General features: G+C 38.0%; 1 protein-coding gene across 5 annotated transcripts in view; it reads right to left on the bottom strand.

Annotated features, from left to right (window-relative positions):
- The window catches only part of SPICE1 (spindle and centriole associated protein 1), a 57,152-nt gene extending 39,826 nt beyond the window's left edge, over positions 1-17,326 (bottom strand). The window contains exons 1-5 of one of the 5 annotated variants that reach the window (XM_055316073.1): positions 17,113-17,224; positions 15,884-15,971; positions 11,111-11,209; positions 8,203-8,250; positions 3,643-3,786 (exon numbers count right to left, since the gene is read on the bottom strand). In XM_055316073.1, coding sequence (XP_055172048.1) covers positions 3,643-3,786; positions 8,203-8,250; positions 11,111-11,209 — 291 coding nt within the window. In that variant the 5' untranslated portion in view covers positions 15,884-15,971; positions 17,113-17,224. The other 4 variants (XM_055316074.1, XM_055316076.1, XM_055316072.1 and 1 more) reach the window with 4 other exon arrangements.
- Between the last annotated feature and the right edge of the window lie 6,295 nt (positions 17,327-23,621).

The following is a 23,621-nucleotide window of genomic DNA, read 5'->3' as shown; positions in this document are numbered from 1 at the left end:
CCTTTAAAAGTGATTTCACACACACACAAAAAAAAGTGATTTCATAATCCACTAATGGATCATGATCAACAACTTAAGAGAATATGAAGTAAGAGGAGTTTTGGGGCCTCAAACAAATGTGATGCTTGTCTGTTTACAAACAAGTTGGATTTTTATCCTAGAGGGAGGAGTGAGAACTCAAAAAATACCATTACAGTAGTGCCTCTGAGTAAGCACTTTTCAACTTAGAATTCAACATTCATAATTACAAGCAAGGAGACGCAGGCAAGTCAACTCTAGCCACCACCACCAGATGGCATTCTTAAATTGAAAGAAGTTTACAAAATTGGAAACTGCCCAGTTTCCAACATGGATTCAAAACAATAAAGCATCTGGCAACAAATGCTCTTACCAGAATCTCTAGCCCATGGAAACAAGTATATAATATGACCTCAGTTATTATTTCAGGACACTGAGAAAAATAACAAGAGTCACATTCTGACTTCTTCCCTTTCTTCTGCTGTGGCCAATCAGGTTGGCTGGCTTAGTTGGTGAGAATCAAGTCTTGAATGTGTTCCTTCCACAAAGAGTAAGCTTTGGAATGATATAAGGCAAAGAGCACATTCGGAGCCAGAAGACTGGAATCCTAGGCCCAGTCAAGGGATACTAAGCAAAATCCAACCATCTTAATTTAGGTTTCTAATATGTAAATGAGGATACCACACCTTCCCCAACCTCAAAGAGGTGTTATAAGGATGTGGACACAATGAAAACCATTCTAGGGATATTTAAAATGTTGTTACAACTTAAATTATAGTATCCCACGAACCAAATTTCTATCCCTGGTTAGCGATCTTCCAAGTACATGCAATTAAAGTTTATGCAAGAGAGTAAGAGTAAATGGAACATTATAATCTATCATTTAAACTAGAAAAATTACACACAGGGTATTTCCTAATAGCAGTTTTGAGTTTACTATTAAAAAAAAAAATCACTGACCTTCCATCAAAATAAAGAGATAAAACTGACAGAAGCAGACTGCAGAGGAGTAATTTTATTATATCAAGACCTAATATCAATTACAATGAGGTCTCCAGGAAATCCACTGCCCTGTTGCACTTTGCCAGTCTCTGCCCAGCCCTCTTAAGGCAAATGGGTTGAGAGACCACAGATCAGTGTATTGGCTTTCTTTTGCACTCTCTAGATTTATTTATCACTCCTCTCTGATAAACCTCACCCTCTTGATAGGTAAACCAATCTCTGCAAGCCCACCTGTATACATTATTTCTCCGGATGGGTTCATGGAGTGCAAAGTCAAACTTATGAATACTGGTACACATCTTGAATTTGCAAAGGATCGGCCAAAGTCTCTTCAAAAACATTATGAAAAACTTTTTATCCTAGCACTTTTATTCTCTGGTAATAAAAACCAGATAGAAATAGGAAATTACAGAGAAACTTGGGAAGTTATTATACTTTCAGAATTTATAAAATCTTAACCAAATTTTCCCTCTCTCTGATTGAATTTGGACCCTCATTTGCCTGATTCCCATGACACAAACACATCACACAGCAAATGATTATGCCAGCCAAAGAGCTTTTCTCTTAACTTTGTTCGCCTAGGAGTCCAGCTCTTGGGGATGGACTGGTAATAATAATACCACCTAAGTGAATATGCCCAAGGAGGCTTCTTCATTCAATCCCATCATATCCCTTAATAGAGACATTACAGATTTAGTAACACTGAAATAATAGATGCACATATCTTTGACACAGCAGTTCCACTTTTAAGAATTTATCCTACAAATATAGTTTTACATGTACTTAAAAACATATACAAGGATATTCGTTGTATTATTTACGGTGACAAGGCCAGTAACAATCTGTGGGTGACAGATCTGCTACCAATCTCCTTTCTTTTCATTTTCCTTTTAACAGAAGAATTCCCAAGTAAGAGCCAAGTTCCTAGCTAGATTTCCTAACCATCATTCTAGGAAGAACGGTCATGTGATGAATTTCTGGACAGTGGGGATATAAGCCAGAATTTCTGGGTGATATGTAAAAAGAGTAGCATGTTTTCTCTTTCCCTGTTCATGCTGGCTGGAATACAGCCGTAGGAAGCTGGAATAGCCATTCTCTACTCAGAGATAGAAGCACTGGAATAAAAGACCCCAGAGACTGTACCAACCACCATTTACCACTGAACGGTTTCATAGAGAGAAATAGATTCCTATTTTGTTTAAACCACTATATCTTGGGGTCTTCTTTTTTTCCTGAGGCCTAAACTATACTCCAATACACTTCCTAAATTGGTACAAATAAAGCGCTGGAAAAATAAATTGTGGTACATCTGTATATTACCTGGCCATTAAAAAGAAAAGGTAGATTTCTAAATACTGACATGGGATAACCTCCAAAATATATTGTTAATGGAAATACTTGCTCTTACTAACAGCAGAGGGTCTCAACCCAGGCAATGAATTAAAAGTACATAAAAACTGTCTGAAAAGTACCTAAGTGGGGCCACATCACAGAATAAATCAGAATATCTGAGTATAGGTATTTTTGAGTCCAGATATGGTGATTTTTTTTAAATGGACAATCTCAACACTGACTGAGCTAATGTGCCGACTCCAGAGCTTGAGGAATGGCACTGGTGGGAAGGCAGAGAGACTTCATTCATCCTCTCTCACCACCCTCCTTCAATCCCTAATTCTACCGCATCCATTCTCATATAAGCAATTCAGGACATGAGCAGGAGCCACTAGAGAAGGGAAACAAAAGCCTAGAGCCACCTCAAAGGGGCTGCCTTTTTTCCTAGTCACTGAGAATTATTACCTAATATTCAAATACGCATACCTTGTCCAAGATTACCAAAAGATACTTATCTGTAAAGAACCATAGTCTTTCAACCCCCCGGTCTTTTTACAAGTTCATGTAAACATTTATTCGGGAGATAGAATTCTTCCTGATGATATATAAGATTAGGACTTTTACATCTCACTAACAAGACTAATGAATTCCTCAAAGACAGAGTAATCTACAGCTGCAGTTAAAGATCACCCAGACAGGTGCCATAAGCTGCAATAATGAACAAGAAGCAACACTACAAAGTATATTTCCTTCACAATGATTTCATCCATAAAAGGTTTTTGCTGTAGTTTCCTCTTATTTGCCATAGTATTTATTTCTATATATCTGATAACTTAACCAAATACCCTACATCTGGCAAAAGGTTAAGGTAAAGACAAGGGGCTTACTAACTAATTTGTTGGACAAGTACATTTTTTTTTTTTTGCAGAGTAATCAATCTAATAGCACTGTGTGTGTGAACTGAGAAAAATAATTACAGCAGTTTATATATGTATATAAGACACTAATTATGTGCCAAGGACTATATTCGTCAGTTAGTATGTATCACTGAAATCTCATAACAATACAATCAGGCAAGTTTCATAAAACAGTAACTTGCAGAGCAGGAATTCAAACCTCCAAACTAGACTTTAATCATCACTCTGCTCCTTTTTTCAGAGTCCATGTGTAGATCCATCATATAAGGACGCAGTCATAATACTAGAGTCTCTCCAATGTGAATCAAACTTGGGGGAAAAGAGAGAAAACTATTTTCTTCTCTAACTCTAAAGAAAATGCAGTTTAGCATACCTCCTTCATGATTGACAATCTCCTTCTCTCAAGATTAGAAACTTCTGGTTTCTGCTTCTTCCATTTTCTCCTCAAAGCTTTTTCTTGGAGTTCCCAGTGTACTAATGCTCTGTTCTTTGATTTGTGTATTTCATGACGACGTATCTGTACAAAAGAAAAAATATAAAAGAATGTTTCAGGAACAAAGAAGTTGCCTATTCAGATGGTGGGACCACCTAATTTAGTTCATCTTTTAAAAATTTCTTTCTGGTCCAAATGTGTATATTCATACATATTCATGACCAAAATTTTCAATCTTCTAAATTTTCAAAGTGGTAAAAAAAAAAAAAGAATTATCCTAGAACTAGTAAACCTAGCAAAAAGACAAAATGAAAAAATATTAATTTCTACTTCCTTTGTACAAGACTATCCAATAAAATGTTATTTTCCAAACTACAGACCAGGATTCATTTAATGAACAGTAAAATCAATCAGTGGGTCAAACGAACATTTTTAAAATAAAAAAGAATATAGAATAGAAAATGTTAAGAGTAAATCATATATAAGGAAGTTAAGAATTATTCTGTTAAACTTTTCATTTACACATGTGTGTACATGTACAATTACATACACACACACACACACACACATATATAAATACACCAACACATACATACTGAATACAAGGTAAAAAAGGCACAAAGCTCACTAACCCATCTGTGGCAAAAACACACCCATTTCATAGTACTCACATCACTACCAAAAACTAACAATGCAATATTTTTATAGCCCTGCAATGGCTACATTTGGAAGTGGGTCACTGGAAATGTGTAACTCCAGAAAAGTGGAATTCCTGAAGGAGAAATAAGAGCCATAGTTTAAGAGCAGAGGAGAGAGGAGTTCACTGAGGTGGCTAAGGAATAGGAGCAGATACTGGCTTTACAAGCATGCTAGTATTCAGAACAATGAACATGAACAAAGCCTATATGGCATCTGATAAACTATACTGCTGCGTTTTTACCATGCAAATATGAAATCAGTCCATTAAGAGACCAACAACCAAATACTGTGTAAGGATTCTGAACACAAAAAACAAATGAAGATGATATTTTTGAGATAACTGGGGTAGTATGAATATAGACTGGGAATTAGGCAATATCAAAAAATTATTGTTACTTTTATTAGGTATGATAATGGCATCGTGGTTACATAAGAAAATGTATTATTTAAAACGCAAACTGAATATGTTGGCACAAAATGCCATGTTATCTGGGATTTGCTTTAAAATGCAACAGTGAAGGAAGGAAAAGTTATGAAAAATGAAGCAACTATGGCAAAATTTATTAACTATTATATCTGGGTGAACAGTACATGGGAGATCTTTATACTATTGCCCCCATTTCCATGTAAATTTGAAACTTCTCATAATAAAAAAAATTTAAATCAATAGGGCATCATTATTAACCTCAAAATCTACCAGGATTAAGATTCCTAGGTCCACAAAGACATACAAGAGATAGATAGCCCTTATCCCTCAAAAGCATTAAAAATCTGCCCAGGGAGATTGGGCACATACAGTTGACCCTTTGCTGACACAAATTTGAACTGCACAGATCCACTTATACATGCATTTTTTTCAGTAACTATAGTATAGTACTATAAGTGTATTTTTCTTCCTTACGATTTTAATAACATTTTCTTTTCTCTAGCTTACTTTATTGTAAGAATGCAGTATATAATACATATAACACACAACTACTTATGTTATTGGTAAGGCTTCCTGTCAATGGTAGGCTATTAGTAGTTAAGCTGTGGGGAAGTCAAAACTTATATGCAGATTTCTGACTATGCAGGAGGTTGGCACCCCTAACCCCCACATTGTTCAAGGGCCAAATGTACAAATAAAGATAAATGAAATGCATTAGACAGCACATACGCTATGCCTCATATACCTAGCAAGTACGACAACAGTTTAGAGGAGATACTAATTGTTGGGCAGCTTCAGAAAACTTCAAACTTAATACAAAACTATAAAAATCAAGACATTGTTGTGTCGTACAAGGATAGACATGTAGATCAGTGGTATAAAACTGAGAGCCCAAACTAAACCTTTATGTTCACAGACAATTGATTTTCAGCAAGGGTATCAAGGTAATTCAATGAAGAAAGCATAGTCTTTTTAACAAATGGTACATGGTTATCCATTTAGAGAAGAACGAAGTTGGACCCCATCTCATACTATACACAAAAATTAATTCAAAATGGATCAAAGACCTAAACATAAGAGCTAAAACTATGAAACTCTTAGAAGAAACATAGTAAATCTTTGTAAACCTTGGGTTAAACAATGGTCTCTTAGATATGATACTAAAAACACAGTTGACAAAAGAATAGACTGGAGTTATCAAAATTAAAAATTTGGGGGGCACATGGGTGGCTCAGTGGTAGAGCATCTGCCTTTGGCTCAGGTCATCATCCCGGGGTCCTGGGATCAACTCCTGCATCAGGCTTCCCCACAGAGAGTCTGCTTCTCCCTCTGCCTGTGTTTCTGCCTCTCTATGAATAAATAAATAAAATCTTTTAAAAAATTTTTTTAAATTTTTGTGCTTCAAAAGATATCATCAAGAAAATGAAAAGACAATCAACAGAATAGGAGAAAATATTGACAAATCATATATATGATAAGGAACTTGGATCCAGATTATGCAAAGAACTCTTATAACTCTACAATAAAAACACAAGTAGGGCAGCCCAGGTGGCTCAGTGGTTAAGTGCTGCCTTCAGCCCTGGGCCTGATCCTGGAGACCCAGGATCGAGTCCCATATCGGGCTGCCTGCATGGAGCCTGCTTCTCTGCCTGTGTCTCTGCCTCTCTCTGTGTGTGTGTGTGTGTGTGTGTGTGTGTGTGTGTCTCACATAAATAAATAAAATCTTTTAAAAAATAAATAAAATAAAATAAATAAAATAAAATAAAATAAAATAAAATAAAATAAAATAAAAAAAACACAAGTAATCAATTTTTATCTGGCTAAGGAAACTTTTTTTTTTTTTAATTTTCCATTTATTCACGATGAGAGAGAGAGGCAGAGACACAGCCAGAGGGAGAAGCAGGCTCCATGCCGGGAGCCTGACACGGGACTCAATCCCGGGACTCCAGGATTGCGCCCTGGGCCGAAGGCAGGCGCCAAACCGCTGAGCCACCCAGGGATCCCCTGGCTAAGAAATCTGAATAGACATTTCTCCAAACAAGATAATACAAATGGCCAATAAGCACACAAAAGGATGTTTAACATCATTAGTCACTAGGGAAAATAAAAAACACGAGATTCCACTTTACACTCACTAGGAAAACTAAAACAAAAAAATATGGTACTAACATGTGGCAAGGGATATGGAAAAATTGGAACCCTCATGCCTGCTGGTAAGAATGTAAATAGTGCAGCCACTTTGAAAAACAGTTTGGCAGCTCCTCAGAAAGATAACGGTAGAGATACCACATGAGCCAGCAATTCTACTCCCAGGTACACAACAAGAGAACTGAGAACCTATGTTCACACGAAACTTGTATACGAATGTTCATAGCAGCCTCATTCATGATAGTCAAAAAGTGAAAATAATCCAATGTCCAGCAAAAGACAAATGGAAAAACAAAAAATATGGTATATCCTTACAATCAATGTAACAGTACTAGCAATAATAGGGATGAAGTAAAAAAAAGTAAAAAAAAAAAAAAAAATAGGGATGAAGTATTGACATATGCTACAACACAGATGAGCCTTGAAGACATTATGCTAGACACAAAAAGACACACACTGTATCCCATTTACGTGAGATGTCCAGAACAGGCACATATAGCATATAAAGCAGATTAGGTGTTGCCAGGCATTGGAAGGAATGAGGGCCTAAGGAGTGATTGTCAATGTGTACAGAGTTTCTTTCAGGGAGTGATGAAAATGTTTTAAATTAGAAAACTATGATGGTGACATAACCCTATGAATATACTGAAGACCAATGGCTCATACACCTTAAAAGGGTGGATTTTATAGTATGTGAATTGTATTTCAATAAAGCTGCTTTTTAAAAAAATCTATAGCAGAAACCTTTTTAAAAGTAAGACTAAACTAGGATAAGGAAGCAAAGTAAGATTTGGACAGGTAGACAAGAAGGTAGAGAAACTGTTCTGAGTAAAGAAAATTGCATGAATTGAGGCCCAATGTGGAAATACACATAGCATATTCAAGGAATAAATTAGTTACATTAGACTAAAGTATGATTGCAGATGGACATATCAATAAATAAGTTTAGAGATTTACATAGATAGCAAAAGACATACAGGGCAATACTAGAAGAGAGAGATTTGAACTATAAACCAAGTCCATCTAATAAAATTGTAATATATGCTAAGTGACATTCCTAGGTAAAATCAGGAAGTCCAGGTGATATGCTTTTCAATTTTATATAGACAGAAGCAAGATTAAATATAACTAACCAACTTCCAGGAAGCACCCCTGGTTTCTATTCTGAAGGTCAGGAACCAAATATCAAATGAAACATTGAATATATCTTTTGATATTAAACTTACCAGATCTTCAGGAGTTGCCCGATGAACTGTTAGATCATTCACAGTATTCTGCAAAATAGAGCAACATTCTTTTAAAAAAAAAAAAAAAACTTATAAAATGTTAGTATATACCAGATTTTTTTTAAAAAATAGGATTTCAATATTTATTCACTTTCTTTGGGTAATTTTCTCACAGGAAAAAAATTTCTTTAAACTAGGTGAAAAAATTTTTAAATCAATTTTAGTTTATGTTTGATAAACTAAAATAAACTAATAATATATGATAAATAAATATATGATAAAATAACTAATAATATATGATAAATAAAATGATAAACTCATTTTCCTTTTTTTTTAAGAGGTCTTTTTTTAATTTTTTAATTTTTTTTTAAAGTAATCTCTATGGCTCAAACTCATAACTCTAAGATCAAGAGTTACATGCTCTACTGACTGAGCCAGCAGCAAGGAGCCTCTCAAAAGCCTTCTTTTATTAGTTTAAGCCTTGTGTCCTTTTTTTCTCCTACATGCCAGATGGGCCTCAGTTAAAGGATTATGTACTTAACTAAAGCATGCTAACCTCTAAGAAACCTTTCTTTGAAAAGTTAAGGGATTTGTCCAATCATCACATTTTAGCAAGATAAAATTGCTATTTTAAACTGAAATGAAATTATTTCTATTTTTTACAATATATAAAAGAAATGTGTTTATTTAAATTAAAATAAAATGCTAGTTTTATTATTCAAACTTCTTACCATATTTTTTCACTCAGAGAGTTATGTCATACCTATGAATTTACACTGTTCATTTATCTGTGGTTAGGTATAGTACAAAATGGATTTTAATGGCTGAAAAGATTCAAAGTCCTGGGACCAAAAAGACTTCCTGTCCAGGAACTAGTATTCTCAATTTAAATATTAATATGGATTATTTTTAGTTGTCTTATTAAAAAATAACAGGCTATTTTTAGGTGTCTTACAGAAAATAAGCACTAAATTTACCAAGCAGGTATATATTATGTTAAAACAAGGAATAAAACAGGGTAGTATATAATTCAAAATGAGTAAGTTTAACTAAAATTGTAGTTTTCAAGCTGCATTCCAGGGAATGAGGCACCTCTAAAGAGTCCTAAAATATAAAACTGTGATTACTTTAGGGAGGTTAAGTTTGTGTGCATGCGAACAACTTAAGCATAGAATGTTTCATACATAATAAGGGATAAAGTTTGAGGGCACTGTATAATTTCATCAAATGTGAAAACAGTCACTTCGTAAAAAGGCACTAAACCAACATGGCAGGTCTTCCACACCCCACAACTCCATTATTACTCTGGTCCATGTAAATAGCATCCCTTAGAATTGTGCAATGCGTAGTCTACACAGCTTGGAGTAGCTGCCCTACAATTCGGCTCTCTCCAAAATGACTTCAGCCATTTTGTTATACAGATTTGGTAAGGCAGGAAATAAAACAAGTTAGGGTTCTTCTAATGGAAAGACAGGGAACTGGGTCTGGTGATAAAACTTCTGATTTATTCAAAGACTAAACTTTTTGGCCATAGTTTATATTTAGTTCAGAGGTTTTCTACACTAAAACTGTTATTCCTTTCATATTAACCTAGAAAACCACAATATATAACCATAAGATCTTAAGAATCATTTTTAATAATCATAATAAAATTCAGGCATATAAGGGATATGCTTAGACTTAGTTGTCTTGGAAGAAAATATAATTTCATTAATGTAACTATTGCTTAAAACTATTTTCTTGAAATTACTTTTAAATATCATTTACAAGCCATTTCAAAGAACATCTCACTATTTTTATCAAAATAGTATTATTCAGTTTGCTCTCTCCTCCTTCATGTACCATTTACTCCAAATGACTTAAAACTACCTCCAAGGTCAGTCTACAAAAAATAGATTTTTCCAGCACTGGAGATAATAAAAAACAAATGAGGGAAATGTAATTTCAATGGTGGGTTTCCATTAAGTTTTGAGCAAGAGCATATCAGAATAAATACGAAACGTCCCACAGTAACCACTCTGAAGTGGACAACTTTTAAGTTATCACATGCAGTTTTTTTCCTTTTAATAAGTTTCATGGCCTTGGAATCACACCCTTATAATCTTTTATAGCTAGGGGCATCTGGGTAGCTAAGCAGCTAAGCATCTGCCTTCAGCAGGTCATGATCCCAGGGTCCCCCTGAGCCACTTCAAAAAGGCTCTCAGTTTGCTCAGAAGTTTCCAAGTCCAAAAGAAACTCTGAGATCCAAAGTAGTCCCTGACTAGTTGCTCTCCACAACAGAAAGTAAAGGCACCTAAAGTGTCAATGGTTCAAACTAAAGTACCAAGCTGTGAAAGATAAAGATACCCTTGATAATACCAAACAGTAATCAGAATGGGAGCCAGGAATCATATGTCCCAGGTACTTGAGACTTGTCTTCTAAAGAGAACCTTTGTACTGAAACTGACCAGCTTCTGGAGGTGAAAAAGAAATAATTCAAGGAATAAGAGAGCAAGAATTACCCACTTTTCAGCCACAAATGCCACTCACATGATTATGATAGCACTGGTTGCTATAGGCAAATCTTAAGAAAGTACAAAAAAATTCAGATTTCAGTGACACAGTTTAGCTACAGTTGCCTTAAAACAGTGAGTTCTCAAAGTGGAGGAGGCAGTACTTTTTAAAAACATACTTCCCACCTTCTTAAGATTTCCTCTTCAAAGGAGATATAAGTTACAACCTTGACATGTGGATTCTAAAAGATCCCTACAGGATTCTGCTCTTCCCTCCAAGACCTGGGATATAACATGCCCAGAAACCCATTCCACCCTATTAACATTCAGAGCCCTGGATTGAGTGACTAGGGCCATGTCATCACATCTATCCCTCCAGAGCAATCTTACAGGTTTATTATCCCATCTAGACTTACATCCCATTCTTGCTTCAGTGACGTTTTCTTCTTCCTTACTTTCAGCACTTTCCTTCCTCCTCCCCGGGGACCATAACGGTTCACTCTGACAAGTGACATCTAGAAGCAATAATCATTATCAAATTTTTAAGATACAAGAAAAAGTGGTAATTACATCTCACTGGATAAGGACAAAGACATCTAGGAAAATAAACTTTCAAGGGTCAGAAGAAAAATGTAAGCATAATGAAAGGAACAGTCTACCAAAATACTTGGTTCTCTCCCTTCACAATTAAAAAGCTGTACTGATAACTATGATAAAACAGGTTCTAAGTTAATAACTTATGTATATTTGCTTAATAAAGAACTCCAGGAATACAAATTATGATATAAAGCACGGAGCTACGACCACGGGCATAAACTTTGTCATTAGTTACAAACTTCATAATTAACAGAGAAAATGTCAGTCATAGGCTAACAATCTGAAAACAAAAGGAAAAAGGCAAAGAGAGCTATAGCTTTTTGTTAAGCATCCTAGCACTTAAAATCACTAGCTTACTTGCCTAAGATAAAAATTGCTAAATTTTAGAGAACAAATGAGTTACAATATTTCTAGTATATTTCCACATAATACTAAATAGCGGTGATTACTGATACTAAACCAGCATTTGGAAATTGCCAATATTTGCTTGGCACTCTTAAAATAGCAATGCTATAGACACTGGACAAAATATTACACAAAATTAGAAAAAGGCTCATAGTCCCTGTACACTAGAATTTTACAATACATATATGTGACTTTTAACAAGCGACATATGTACATGACTCCCGTTCCAAAACTTCATTATACACCTAAATTTAATTACAGAACTTTGAAGCTGACCCCCTTATTCCAAATTATCCTGAAACAAAGACTGTAGTATTTTCCTTAAGTACATTTTTAAAAAATGATATGGTCTACTATAACAAAAAACATCTAAATGCAAGTATTTTCATGAGCTTCTCAGTTCTCTTCGCTTTGTTTTATCAATCACATTGACTCTTCAAACATGTTATCTATTTGCAGGGTTTACAATCCAGCAAAAGATAAGTCACATATGAGTCAGAGAATAACATTTAAGTCATATTATGAAGACAGTGTTGATGGTAATGAGGACAGTGGAGATGGTGATAATGACGGCAATAGCTAACACAAGTCAGGTATTGTTCTAAGTAAGCTCTTCCCACACAGTATTTCCTTTAATCCTAACAGTAATTCCAGTAAGCATTTACTATTTATTACTCATTTTACAGATGAGAAAGCTAAGGGATGAAGAAATAACCAACTGTGAAGGTCACAAAGTGGTAGAACCATAAATAGCATTTTAAAAGATAGGTAATAGAGGAGTGCCTATGGAATAGAGGTGGCTCAGTTGGATGGGCAACCAAATCTTTGTTTTGGCTCAGGTCGTGATCTCAGGGTCAGGGTCAAGAGATAGAGCCCATCAGGTTCCATGCTTAGCAGGGAGTCTACTTAAAGATTCTCTCCTGCCCCTCCCCGCGACTCATGTTTCCACACGAGTGCACTTTCTCAAATAAATAGAATATCTTAGTTAAAAATAAACAAATTTGGTGCCTGGGTGGCTCAGTCAGTAAAGCATCTGCCTTCAGCTCAGGTCACCATTTCGGGATTCTGGGACTGAATTCTGCATCTGGCTCCCTGCTCAGTGGGGAATCTGCTTCCCCCTCACCCTCTTTCTCTGCATCTGTCCTCTACTCATGCTCTCTCTTTCTCTCTCTCTCAAATAAATAAAATCTTTAAAAAAATAAAAATAAACAAATAAACAAAAGATATGGAAGAGAAAAACCTAAAAGTCCAAAACAAACCCCTACGTTTATAGTCAGTTTATTTTCAACAGAGGTGCCAACAAACAATTCAATAGGAAAAGAAGTCTTTTCAATAAGTCGTGCTGGGACAAGTGGAGATCTATATGAAAAAGAATGAATCAAGATCTCTACCTCACAACATATATAAAAATTAACTAAAAATAAATCAACTTCAAAATAAGAGCTAAAATTATTAAACTCCCAACAGAAAACATAAGTGTGAATCTTCATGAACCTTGGGTTAAGCAATGGTTTCTTAGATAGAACACTAAAAGAATAAGCAGACTCCATCAAAATTAAAACTTTTGTGCTTCAAAATTGTAATTATAATTGTAAAATGGAACTAATTAAAGACATAAATAGCCAAGAACCCCTACCTAGCACATACTAAGTTCTGCTTAGGATCAATGACTATGGTGTCAGTGACAACTATTAGTCCTTTCCCAAATGAGACAAAAAGGGGGTTAGAGAGATTAAGTATATTATATTGCTCAAAAGTCACACAAATAATAATGGGCAGCTGGCAAGTGACATTCAAAATCAGGTCTGAAAAAAAAAAAGAAAAAAAAACAGGTCTGACTACATATAATGCACTTCCTAGAAAATGGCACTAACACTGAGTCATCTCTGTTGGTTATAGATTTTCCAAATTTTCTACAATGAACCCATATTACTCTTAAAATAATTCCAGTTATATTATTTAAAATACTATACTTATTCAGAGGCTGAAATTCTCCCAGCCTCAATTCTAAAAATCCCACCATGAATCTGAAGTATGCAAAAGTTTATGAATAATCAAAAAAGCCCATATACTTCTTTCTTCCACTATTGAGGCCCTAGATATAGGTGAGGCCCTCAATATAACAGTATCTGAAATTTAGGAAAGCAGTATCTTTTAAATCATAGCTATTTGTATGCTAATGTATCCAAACAGAACTTTTCTTGAGCAAAGAGATATAGAAATTAATAGAAACAATTGAACAGGGGCAGCTGGGTGGCTCAGTAGGTTGAGTCTCTGCCTTCAGCTCAGGCTGTGATTCCAAGAGCCTGGGACTGAGCCCTGTTGGGCTTCCCGCTCTGAGGGAGCCTGCTTCTCCCTCTCCCTCTGCTTCTCCCCTCTGCTCCTGCTCTCTCTCTCTCTCCTCTCTCTCTCAAATAAATAAAACCTTTTTTAAAAAAAAAACTAACAAACATTGAACAAATGCCTGAGCATTATTTATGGGAATGTGAAGTTGTCAATTTTAGCATAAGAAAATGTTATGTCCAAATAAAACCATATTCACTGAAAAAAAAAGTGATGAAACGAATGTATATTCTATGGTCTGATTGTGTCCTTCCAAAATTCATGTTAATCCTAATCCTCAAAGGTGATGGTATTAGGTGGTGAGTGAGGCCTTTGGGAGGCAGTGCCCTCGTGAATGGGGCTAGTACTGTCATCAAAGAGGCTCCAGAGAGATCCCTAATCCCTTTCACCATCTGAGGACACAGCAAGGTGCTGGCTGTGAACCGGGAAGAGGACCCTTACTGGAACATGACCATGCTGGAGCCTTGATCCTGGACTTCACAACCGCCAGAACTAGGAGAAAAAAATTTCTCATTTTTGAGCTACTTAGTCTCTGGTATTTTGATATGGAAATCTGAATGGACTAATAAGACAGGACACACCAGTTCTCTCTTTTTTTTTTTTTAACTTCAATTTAGCCTAGCAAAGCTGGCTGTGATTACCCACAATGAAAATGCCATCATATAATCCCTTACCCTTGAGTTTGGATAGGATCCATGGACTTGTTTGGGTTTTCTTCCCCCCGTGATTTGTTTTATTCAACAACACGAGGCAAACGTGAGGAGATGTCACTCCTGTTTTCACAATATGTTTTACGCGTCTCTGTCTTACGAGAGTAGAATGAGAGTCTTTCCTGCTGGCCCTGAAGAAGCCAATCGCCACTTATGACTGCTCATGAAAAGGGCCATAATGCTGGGAATTCAGATGACTGTGGGCAGCCCACAGCAGAAAGTCAGTAAAAAGACCCGTCGGCATACAGCCATAAGCGGCAATGAATTCTCCCAACAACCAAAGGGACGTGAGCCTGGAAGCGGACTTTTCCTGAGCTGGGTTCTAGATGAGAACGCAGACCACCAACACCTTAATCATGCCTCTGTGAGACCCTAAGCACACAACCCCACTAAACCATGTCCAAATTCCTGCCTCACAGAAACCATGAGGTAATAAAGGAGTACTGTTTTAAGCCACCAGGTTTGTGGTGTTTTGTTACACAGCGTAGGTGACTAATACAGTGGCCAACTCTAAATTCCAGCCTGCGTGTGCTAGGATCACAAAGGGAGAACTACGCTGCTATCCCACCCGTGGATTCCCCTTCACCAGCTAACTTCTGTAACGTGGGAACCACCCTTGCCCTGAAGTGTCCTCTTGAACAGCACCAATACAAGCGGTCATATCTTTTCTTAACCCAGGATGAGACCTCGTAGTCCGACAAAGATATTTTGACCTATTTACAGAAATCAGGTATCATCAGGGAGCTACAGCTTACATACCGATGTGTGAGGCTACAGAGATATTCTCATAGTACTAAGGAGTACAAAATCGGCACAGCCCAGAAAATCTAGGCCTGTTTGGAGAAAATCCAAAATATTAATAGCTTCCCAACAGATGAAACTGTTGGCGACTTCTTACCTCTAAAGCCCTTTCCAACTCTATAGACTCCCACTGCTGGAGGCCCTCCTCTCCCTTGGCTTCCACGACATTCTCCCGGCTTCTCTCCTATTCATCTCTCCCTTTCTTTGCAGGCTCTGTTGGTCCCTCTTTAGATACCACATAATCAAAAAGCTCCACAGTCCTATCCCAATCCTTTATCTTTCCATTGGACACTCTCTCTCTTCATTCAGTAATTGCTGTTGAGAATCTCTCACCTGCTAGACTCTGGCCAGGCACTGGAGACCAAACAGTAGACAGGTCTAATACGGGGCCAGCTCTCAAGCGGCTTCCTTTCCAGATCACCTAGGGGGAGTTCACATCCTCCCTCTGTGATCTCGCTCCTTCCCTTGAACGAAAGCTACAAATGCCCTGGGCATATAAACACACTGTAGAAATGAGCCCCAAATCATCAAGGATTCACGTTTTCCCCCAACACCCCAAAATGCTCATTTCCAACTGCCTTCTGTATACATCTCCCAAACATCTCACTTACAGTGTAGTCAAAATACAACTTAATCATCCACGTCCCCTCCCTACCAACCTCTAGTCCTTACTACATAACCGGTAAGCTCAGCCGAACAAACAGAATGACCATCCTTCTGGTTGCTCCAGTTTGAAACCTTAGCATCACCTTCTGGTCCCTCTTGTCTCGTAGCCAATCAGATACCAGAATCTGTGCATTCTTTTCCTGGAATAACCCTCTCTCCTCTTTCCCCCCTCTCATCAAAACCAGCTAGACGTGGCGAAAAGGGGAAAACAATGTTCCTGGTGGGAGAAAAAGCATTTGCAAAGGGCTTGAAACGTTCAGTTGGACTACCAGAATTGAGAAGGTGAGAGTCTAGAAAGAGGATGCAAAGGGACAGAGAGGACAGAGAGGCCCCCTTAGAGAGGCCCTCTAAGCTACAGCAGTTGGAACACAATCCTAAAGCGACCCTCAGGAAGCCGCTGGAGGTCTCCAAATAAGGAGAATTACGGTGTGATTTAGCAAACCCTCTCTGGCTAGAGGGGAACAGGGCCTCCTTCCCTACATTGTCCCAGCAGTCAATCCTTTACCCGGATCTAAGGACAGAACAGCTCTCAGCCCCAGAGGACCGTGGCTCTCCCCCGCAGGGAGGAATCCAGGGCCCAGCCGCGGCCCTCGGGCCCTCTGCCCTCCTCGGGGGCCCGCCGGCCTCCCTCTCCAGCCTTCTCTGCTCTGTCCCCCGCCCGTGCAAGGGTCGCCTGCCCTTGTGGGTCCTGCCATCCTTTCTGCTCGGCGTGCAACACCCTTCCGCCTCGCACTCACCCCCAAGGCTCTCTCGGGCGGCCCCTCCCCGCGCCCCGGCCTCCCGCCAGTCTGCAGAGTCCCGGGAGGCTACGGGAGGCTCCCCGCCCCCCCCCCCCCCGGCCGGCAGCAGGTGCGCACTCAGGGCCGGGGGCGCCACACACCAGCCCGCGCACACACCCTCGCAGGACAGGCGCGGGGCGCTCTCCGGGGGAAGGAGCCCCCCCGGGGCCGGGGCCGGGGCCGGGGCCCGGGGAGACCAGGGGGGCACAGGCGCCAGGCCTCCGCCGCGCCGTCGCCACCTGCCTTGCCGTCGGCCGACCGCCGCCTCCGCCGCCACTAAACCACCTCCAGGCGCCAGAACCGGCCCGGCCCGCCACAGGTTCGCGCAGCCCGCCACTTCCGGGACGTTGCCTAGGCTACCCGAGCCCCGCCCCCTCCCCGGCCCGGATCCGGTGCGGCCAGTGCGCAGGCGCCGACTCGGGGCGTCCCGGGAACCCGGGGGCGGGGAGGCACCTGCGCGGCCGCCCTCCAGCCCTGGGCTCCCTGCGAGGCGCGAGGCTCGGGGCCGGGCCGCGCTGCGGGCGGTGGGCGTGAAGCGTTCGCCACTTTCTCGTGAATTCCCTAAAAGAAAGTTGTCGACAGGCTTCACATGTAATAGGCTTCACTTATGATATCTACTTGTTTTCGCCTTTATTGATTTTTTCACATATGATATTTACTTATTTTCACAACAGGCTTCACATATAATATTTACTTGGTTTCACCTTTTTTGATCTTTTTCTTTCACATATGACATTTACTTGTTTTCACAATAAGCTTCACATATAATATTTACTTGTTTTCGCCGTTTTTGATCTTTTTCTTTCACATATAACATTTACTTGTGTTCACAATAGGCTTCACATAAAATATTTACTTGTTTTCACTTTTACTGATCTTTTTTTTCACATATGACATTTACTTGTTTTCACAATAGGCTTCACTTATGATATCTACTTGTTTTCACCTTTATTGATCTTTTTTTTCACATATAATATTTACTTGTTTCCACAATAGGCTTCACATATAATATTTACTTGTTTTCGCCATTTTTGATCTTTTTTTCTCACCTATAATATTTACTTGTTTTCACAATAGGCTTCACATATAATATTTACTTGTTTTCACTTTTACTGATCTTTTTTTTCCACATATGACATTTACTTGTTTTCACAATAGGCTTCACATATAATATTTACTTGTTTTCGCCTTTTTTTTTCTTTTTCTTTCACATATAACATTTACTTGTTTTCACAATAGGCTTCACAAAAAACATTTACTTGTTTTCACCTTTCTTAATCTCCCCCCCCCCAAAAAAAATGTGTGTCACCGCCTACCAATGTGCCAATAGGTTATGCTAGATCCTGCGGGATCAAAAAAACAGGCAAGATCCTTGTCCTCAATAAGATTACTGTATAGTAGTAAACAGCCATCAACGACACAAATGTAAAATTAGGACTATGGCAAATGGGGATCCCTGGGTGGCGCAGCGGTTTGGCGCCTGCCTTTGGCCCAGGGCGCGATCCTGGAGACTCGGGATCGAATCCCACGTCGGGCTCCTGGTGCATGGAGCCTGCTTCTCCCTCTGCCTGTGTCTCTGCCCCCCCCCTCATTCTATGTGACTATCATAAATAAATAAAAATTTAAAAAAAAGGACTATGACAAATGCTAGAAGCTACTAGACACTAAAGTTATAGGAATGTTATAGGAATTACTCAGGAAAGCTGGAAAGTAGATGAGTCCGCTACCAGGGACGCATAAAACATTCCTGCGGAGGGAGCTACGCAGGCGAAGCTGCGGTGGCAAGAGCAAAGAACTGGAAGACGTTGAGCGTATCCGGAGATCGGAGAGCTTGGTGTAAGGGAAGCTGGCTGAAGAGGCTAGAGCCAGGACAGGAAGAGCTGTGTAGGCCTGTTAAGGACTTTTCAAAGCATTTTGTTTGGAAACGGAGTTAATTTGCTCCAATATGACAAGTTCCATTAGTCCCTATTTTTCAACGGTTAAGACTTATCCATACAGAGATCAGCAAACATAGTCAGCACCTTCTAGATGCAAAGAACTGCCTTCTAGGGCAGCCCAGGTGGCTCAGCGGTTTAGGGCCGCCTTCAGCCCAGGGCGTGATCCTGGAGACCCGGGATCGAGTTCCACATTGGGCTCCCTTCATGGAGACACTGCCTGTGTCTCTGTGCCTCTCTGTGTGTGTGTGTCTCTCATGAATAAATAAATAAAATCTTTTTTGGGGGGAGGGGGAAGAACTGCCTTCTAATAGTTTCCACTCTAATTGGGAACGTTTGATGTAGATACATTTGCTGGTCAATCAATATAACCGTTCCTTGCACACATACTCAACTCCCTACTCCTCTCTGAATTACTGTAATACTGGACAAACCCACAATTCTGGCCATAGCAAAACTAATTACTAAGTGCCTGCAACTTTGCAACTCAAACTGGAAGGAGAAAAATACCCAACCATCCTGACTTTAAATTCATGATCACTGAGTTTAAGTGTGCCCTTAAAGATGCCTGAAAACCATATTAAAGTTCCCCCTCCATTGATTTCTCCTATGCTTCTACAGGATAACTTTATACCTTCTTTCCTGTTCAATATATCTTCCTCTACCCTCAGTCTCAGCCAGTGATCTTGCTTCCTAATTCATTGACAACACTGAAGCAATCTGAAGAGAATTTCCATAAACTCCCATTGCTAATTCAATCATTCTATCGCATCTTTACCCACAAACCTGCCTTTGAGAAGTTTAACAAAACCTAAACACAAGAAAGATGAGCATTACATCAGTGTACATAATAATTAAATTGCTCAGAAACAGTGATTTAAAAAAATTAAAGCACTAAAAGAGAAACATTACAGAGAAACAAAAATAAGGATAACATTATATTTCTCATCAGAAACTTTGCAAGTGAGGAGACAGAATAGTTAAATATATTGAAAGAAAATGACTGTCAACTTAGAATTCTATATCTGTCAAAAGTAGCTTTTTAAAAATAAGGATAAAATAAAGATACCTTTACACGTAACTAATAGAATTTATCACCAGCAGATCCTCAGATCCTCACCAGGAGAAGTGTTGAAGTAAATATTTCAAGCAAAGGAAAACAATCCTTTGTATAATATTACTTGCAGGTAGACTGTAATAAGCTAAAGATGTATATCATAAACCCAAAAGCCATCACTAAAATAACTTATGCCTAAAAGAGGTATTTATAAAGAGTTTACAAAAGAAATATTAAAAATTACCTGACTAATCTAAAAGTAAGCACAAAAAGTACAAAAAAGGAAACAAAGAACAGGTGGGAGAAATAGAAAACAGATAGCAAAATAACAGGGTCATATCAATTATTACATTAAATGTAAATGGACTAAATACCCCTATTAAAAGGTAGAGATTGTCAAATTAGATTTTTTTATTGCTGCCTACTAGAAGAAATATACATTAAATATAAAAACTGTAGTCTTACGTACAAAGATAGAAAAAGACATGTTAACATTAGTCAAATGAAATTGGAATGGCCTAATCAGTATTAGAGGAATAAATTTTCAGAGTAAAAAATATTACAAGGGTTTTTAAAAAAGTCATTTCACGATGGCAAAGAGGACATTAAATCAAAAATATATAAAAATCCTAAGCAATCATTCACTAAATAAGTGCACTTCAAAATAAATGAAGCAAAAACTGACACGACTGCAATGTAAAATAAAAAGTCCACAATTATAGTCAGAAATCTCAATGCCATTCAGTGAATAATTTATAATACAACTAGGCAGAAAATCAGCTAGACCTTTAAACAAATTAATCCAGAAAATTACCTGTAAATTACCAATATCAGCAATGAGAGAGGTGAAATATTCAACAGACACTAAAAGAATGTATTTTCATTCATTCAACAACTGTATAGTAATAAATTTGATAGCACAGATAAAACAGACAAGTTTCCTAAAAGACATAAATTATCAAAGCTTTCTCAAGAAAAAAAATGATATTTCTCAAGAAAAAAGAAAAAAATGAATAGCTCTGTATCTATTACAGAATTTAAATTTCAGAAGGAAAAAACAAACAAAAGAAGCTTTCCACAAAGAAAAGTAGAGGCCTAGATGGCTTTACTGGTGAATTCTACCAAACATTTGGGGAAGAAATTTCACCTATTCTACACAAACTATTTCAAAAAAATTGAAAAGGAGGGAATATCTCCCAATTCCCTATGAGATCACTCTTACCCTGATAACTAAACCAGAGAGAGACATTACAAGAAAGAAAACAACACTACAGAATATCTCTAGTGAATGTAGGTGTAAAAATTCTTAGCAAAAAAAAAAATTTAAGATTCTTCTAACAAAGTAATTATGCTGAGCAAAAGAAGTCAAACAAAAAGAGAGCACATACTGTATGGATCCATTTACATAAGACTCTAGAAAATGAAAACTAATACAGTGACAGAAAACAGACCACTTGTTACTTGGGAGGAGAAAGGAAGCAGAGAAGAAGCAGGAGAGAGATACAAAAGAGGAAGGAAACTTTAGAGAGTAAGGGATATATAGATAATGGTTTCCCAGATATGTATGTATCTAACACAGGTGATATGTGTGCTTTAAATACGTGAAGTTCATTGTCAGTTACACTCAAAAAGCTGTTTATATAGATTTCTCTGGGTGGTCCATATATAAGCCAGATGTGCTCCCCAAATCATAAGATGTCCCACTTCTACTATTCTAATTCTGGCTTCCCATTCCAACTTCTAATCCATGTTTCTGAAGTCTTCCCTTTATTTCACTATAAATCTTTTTCACTCCCTTCCTGTCTTTGAGCCTCTACCAAATGCAAGTGATGGTGGCTGAAATCCTTCCTACATTAAGCTCCAAATAAACAGTCTGCTTATTCTCATATCACGAGACTCTGTTTCCACAACTGCTTCAATTTTTTAATGGCATTGGTTATTTTTAATCTTGGCAAGATCTGTAGTAACATCTGATAAAATCCCTTTCAGTAACGTTCAAGTACATTTTTTATCCCATGTTTCTTCTAATAGATGAAATTTCCTGGTTGATGATCATAAAGAGCTTATTTAATATCTATTTATTTATTACAGAGAGAGAACACGTGTAAGTGGGGGAGGGGCAGAGCAGAGAATCTTCAAGCAGACTCCTCACTGAGCAGTGAGCCTGATGCAGGGCTCAATGCCATGATCCATGAAATCATGACCTGAGCCAAAGTCAGTGGCTTAAATGACTAAGCCACCCAGGCGCCCCATGAAGAGACTATTTAAGAAGAGTTGTGGAGAGCTGGCCTTAATTTGTTCGTGGATATAGTACATGACTCCCTTGCAATATTTTGTCACATCTCCATGCAACAGAGAAGTGTCTAATATCAGGCATAAAATTTCTAGATATATGGGCCTCCTGTTAACAGTTCATAGGGACATAACCAATTTATCTCTGAGGGAATGGATCATATGGCCCTATGGACTAGTGGGAGTACCTATAGCCAAGGGAGTTCAAAGATTTCTGAAAGTTTTGCTAATTTTAACTTAAAGATGCCATTGTTTTTTTTTTCCAGAAGTTTGTAGGTGGCAAAGATGGTACAGTTTTTGAGAAAGGATAATGCCTCACAAAATTCTTTTAAAAGGATTCATATAAATTGTGTCTTGGTCATTTGATAGAAAAATTGATATACCCCAGGTTGGAAACATAAAATCAGGCAGCATTTCAGAGATTGAAAAAAATTACACCAAAGATTTTCAGCAAGGAAATGCTTTAGCTCATCCTAAAAATAAATCCTGTGGAGAGTGGGAACTGAATAAAATTCATTTGAAGGTATTTAAAGGGTCCTTGAGGCTTTGGTTCCCACCATGCCTCAACTTTACAGTTTTTCCAGGATATGATCAAGTAGCACATGTGCACAAATAATCTCCACTGTCTTTTTAAAGTTTTCCCAGCAATGCTGATTTGAAATAGTAAGCATTTTGTCTTTATTGTGATGAGTATTTTTATGGAGAAATTCAGCTCATATCCATTTGAAATCATCTGGTGCCACCAAATGGCCATCTTGAGCAGAGGATGATCTCAGTGAAGGATATGCTACATTTTTCTATTCTTCCATTTCCAAATCAGGGGCTAAATGTGGGTATTTAATGATGGCCTCTTTGACTCAATCCAGAGATTTATCTTTTGGGGTAACTTGTTTGGCAAAATGATCTGCTAGAGAATTTCCTTTAACTACCATATTATCTCTGTTAGCATGGACCTTGGTCTTTACAATAGCCATCTCACTGGGTAGTAGAAGTGTATCTAAAAATTCCTTACCTTGTCCACTTTTGTTGGGGGTTCCAGCTGAAACTCTTTTTGTTTTAAAGCATCACGCACTACTCCAGAAGTATACCTGCTGTTTGCATACATATTTATTGATTCTCAGGTCTTTGACTGTTGACAAGCTCTCATAAGTGTTACAAATTCTGCCATATGGACTAACTTTACCCCAGGTAAGGAACCATCCTATAAAGGAGAGTTTGGATTAGTGATAGCATTAGAGGTAGCCTAATAACTCCCGTTTCAATTTTGAAGTATGCCCCATGAACAAATATTAGGTCAAAATTTTCAATGTGAGTCTCCAATAAAGCTAAGCAAAGTGCAGAAA

Source organism: Nyctereutes procyonoides, unplaced genomic scaffold, assembly GCF_905146905.1.
Source record: "Nyctereutes procyonoides isolate TBG_1078 unplaced genomic scaffold, NYPRO_anot_genome, whole genome shotgun sequence".
In the NCBI taxonomy this organism is placed as follows: Eukaryota; Metazoa; Chordata; class Mammalia; order Carnivora; family Canidae; genus Nyctereutes; species Nyctereutes procyonoides.
This window is presented reverse-complemented; position numbering and strand designations above follow the sequence as displayed.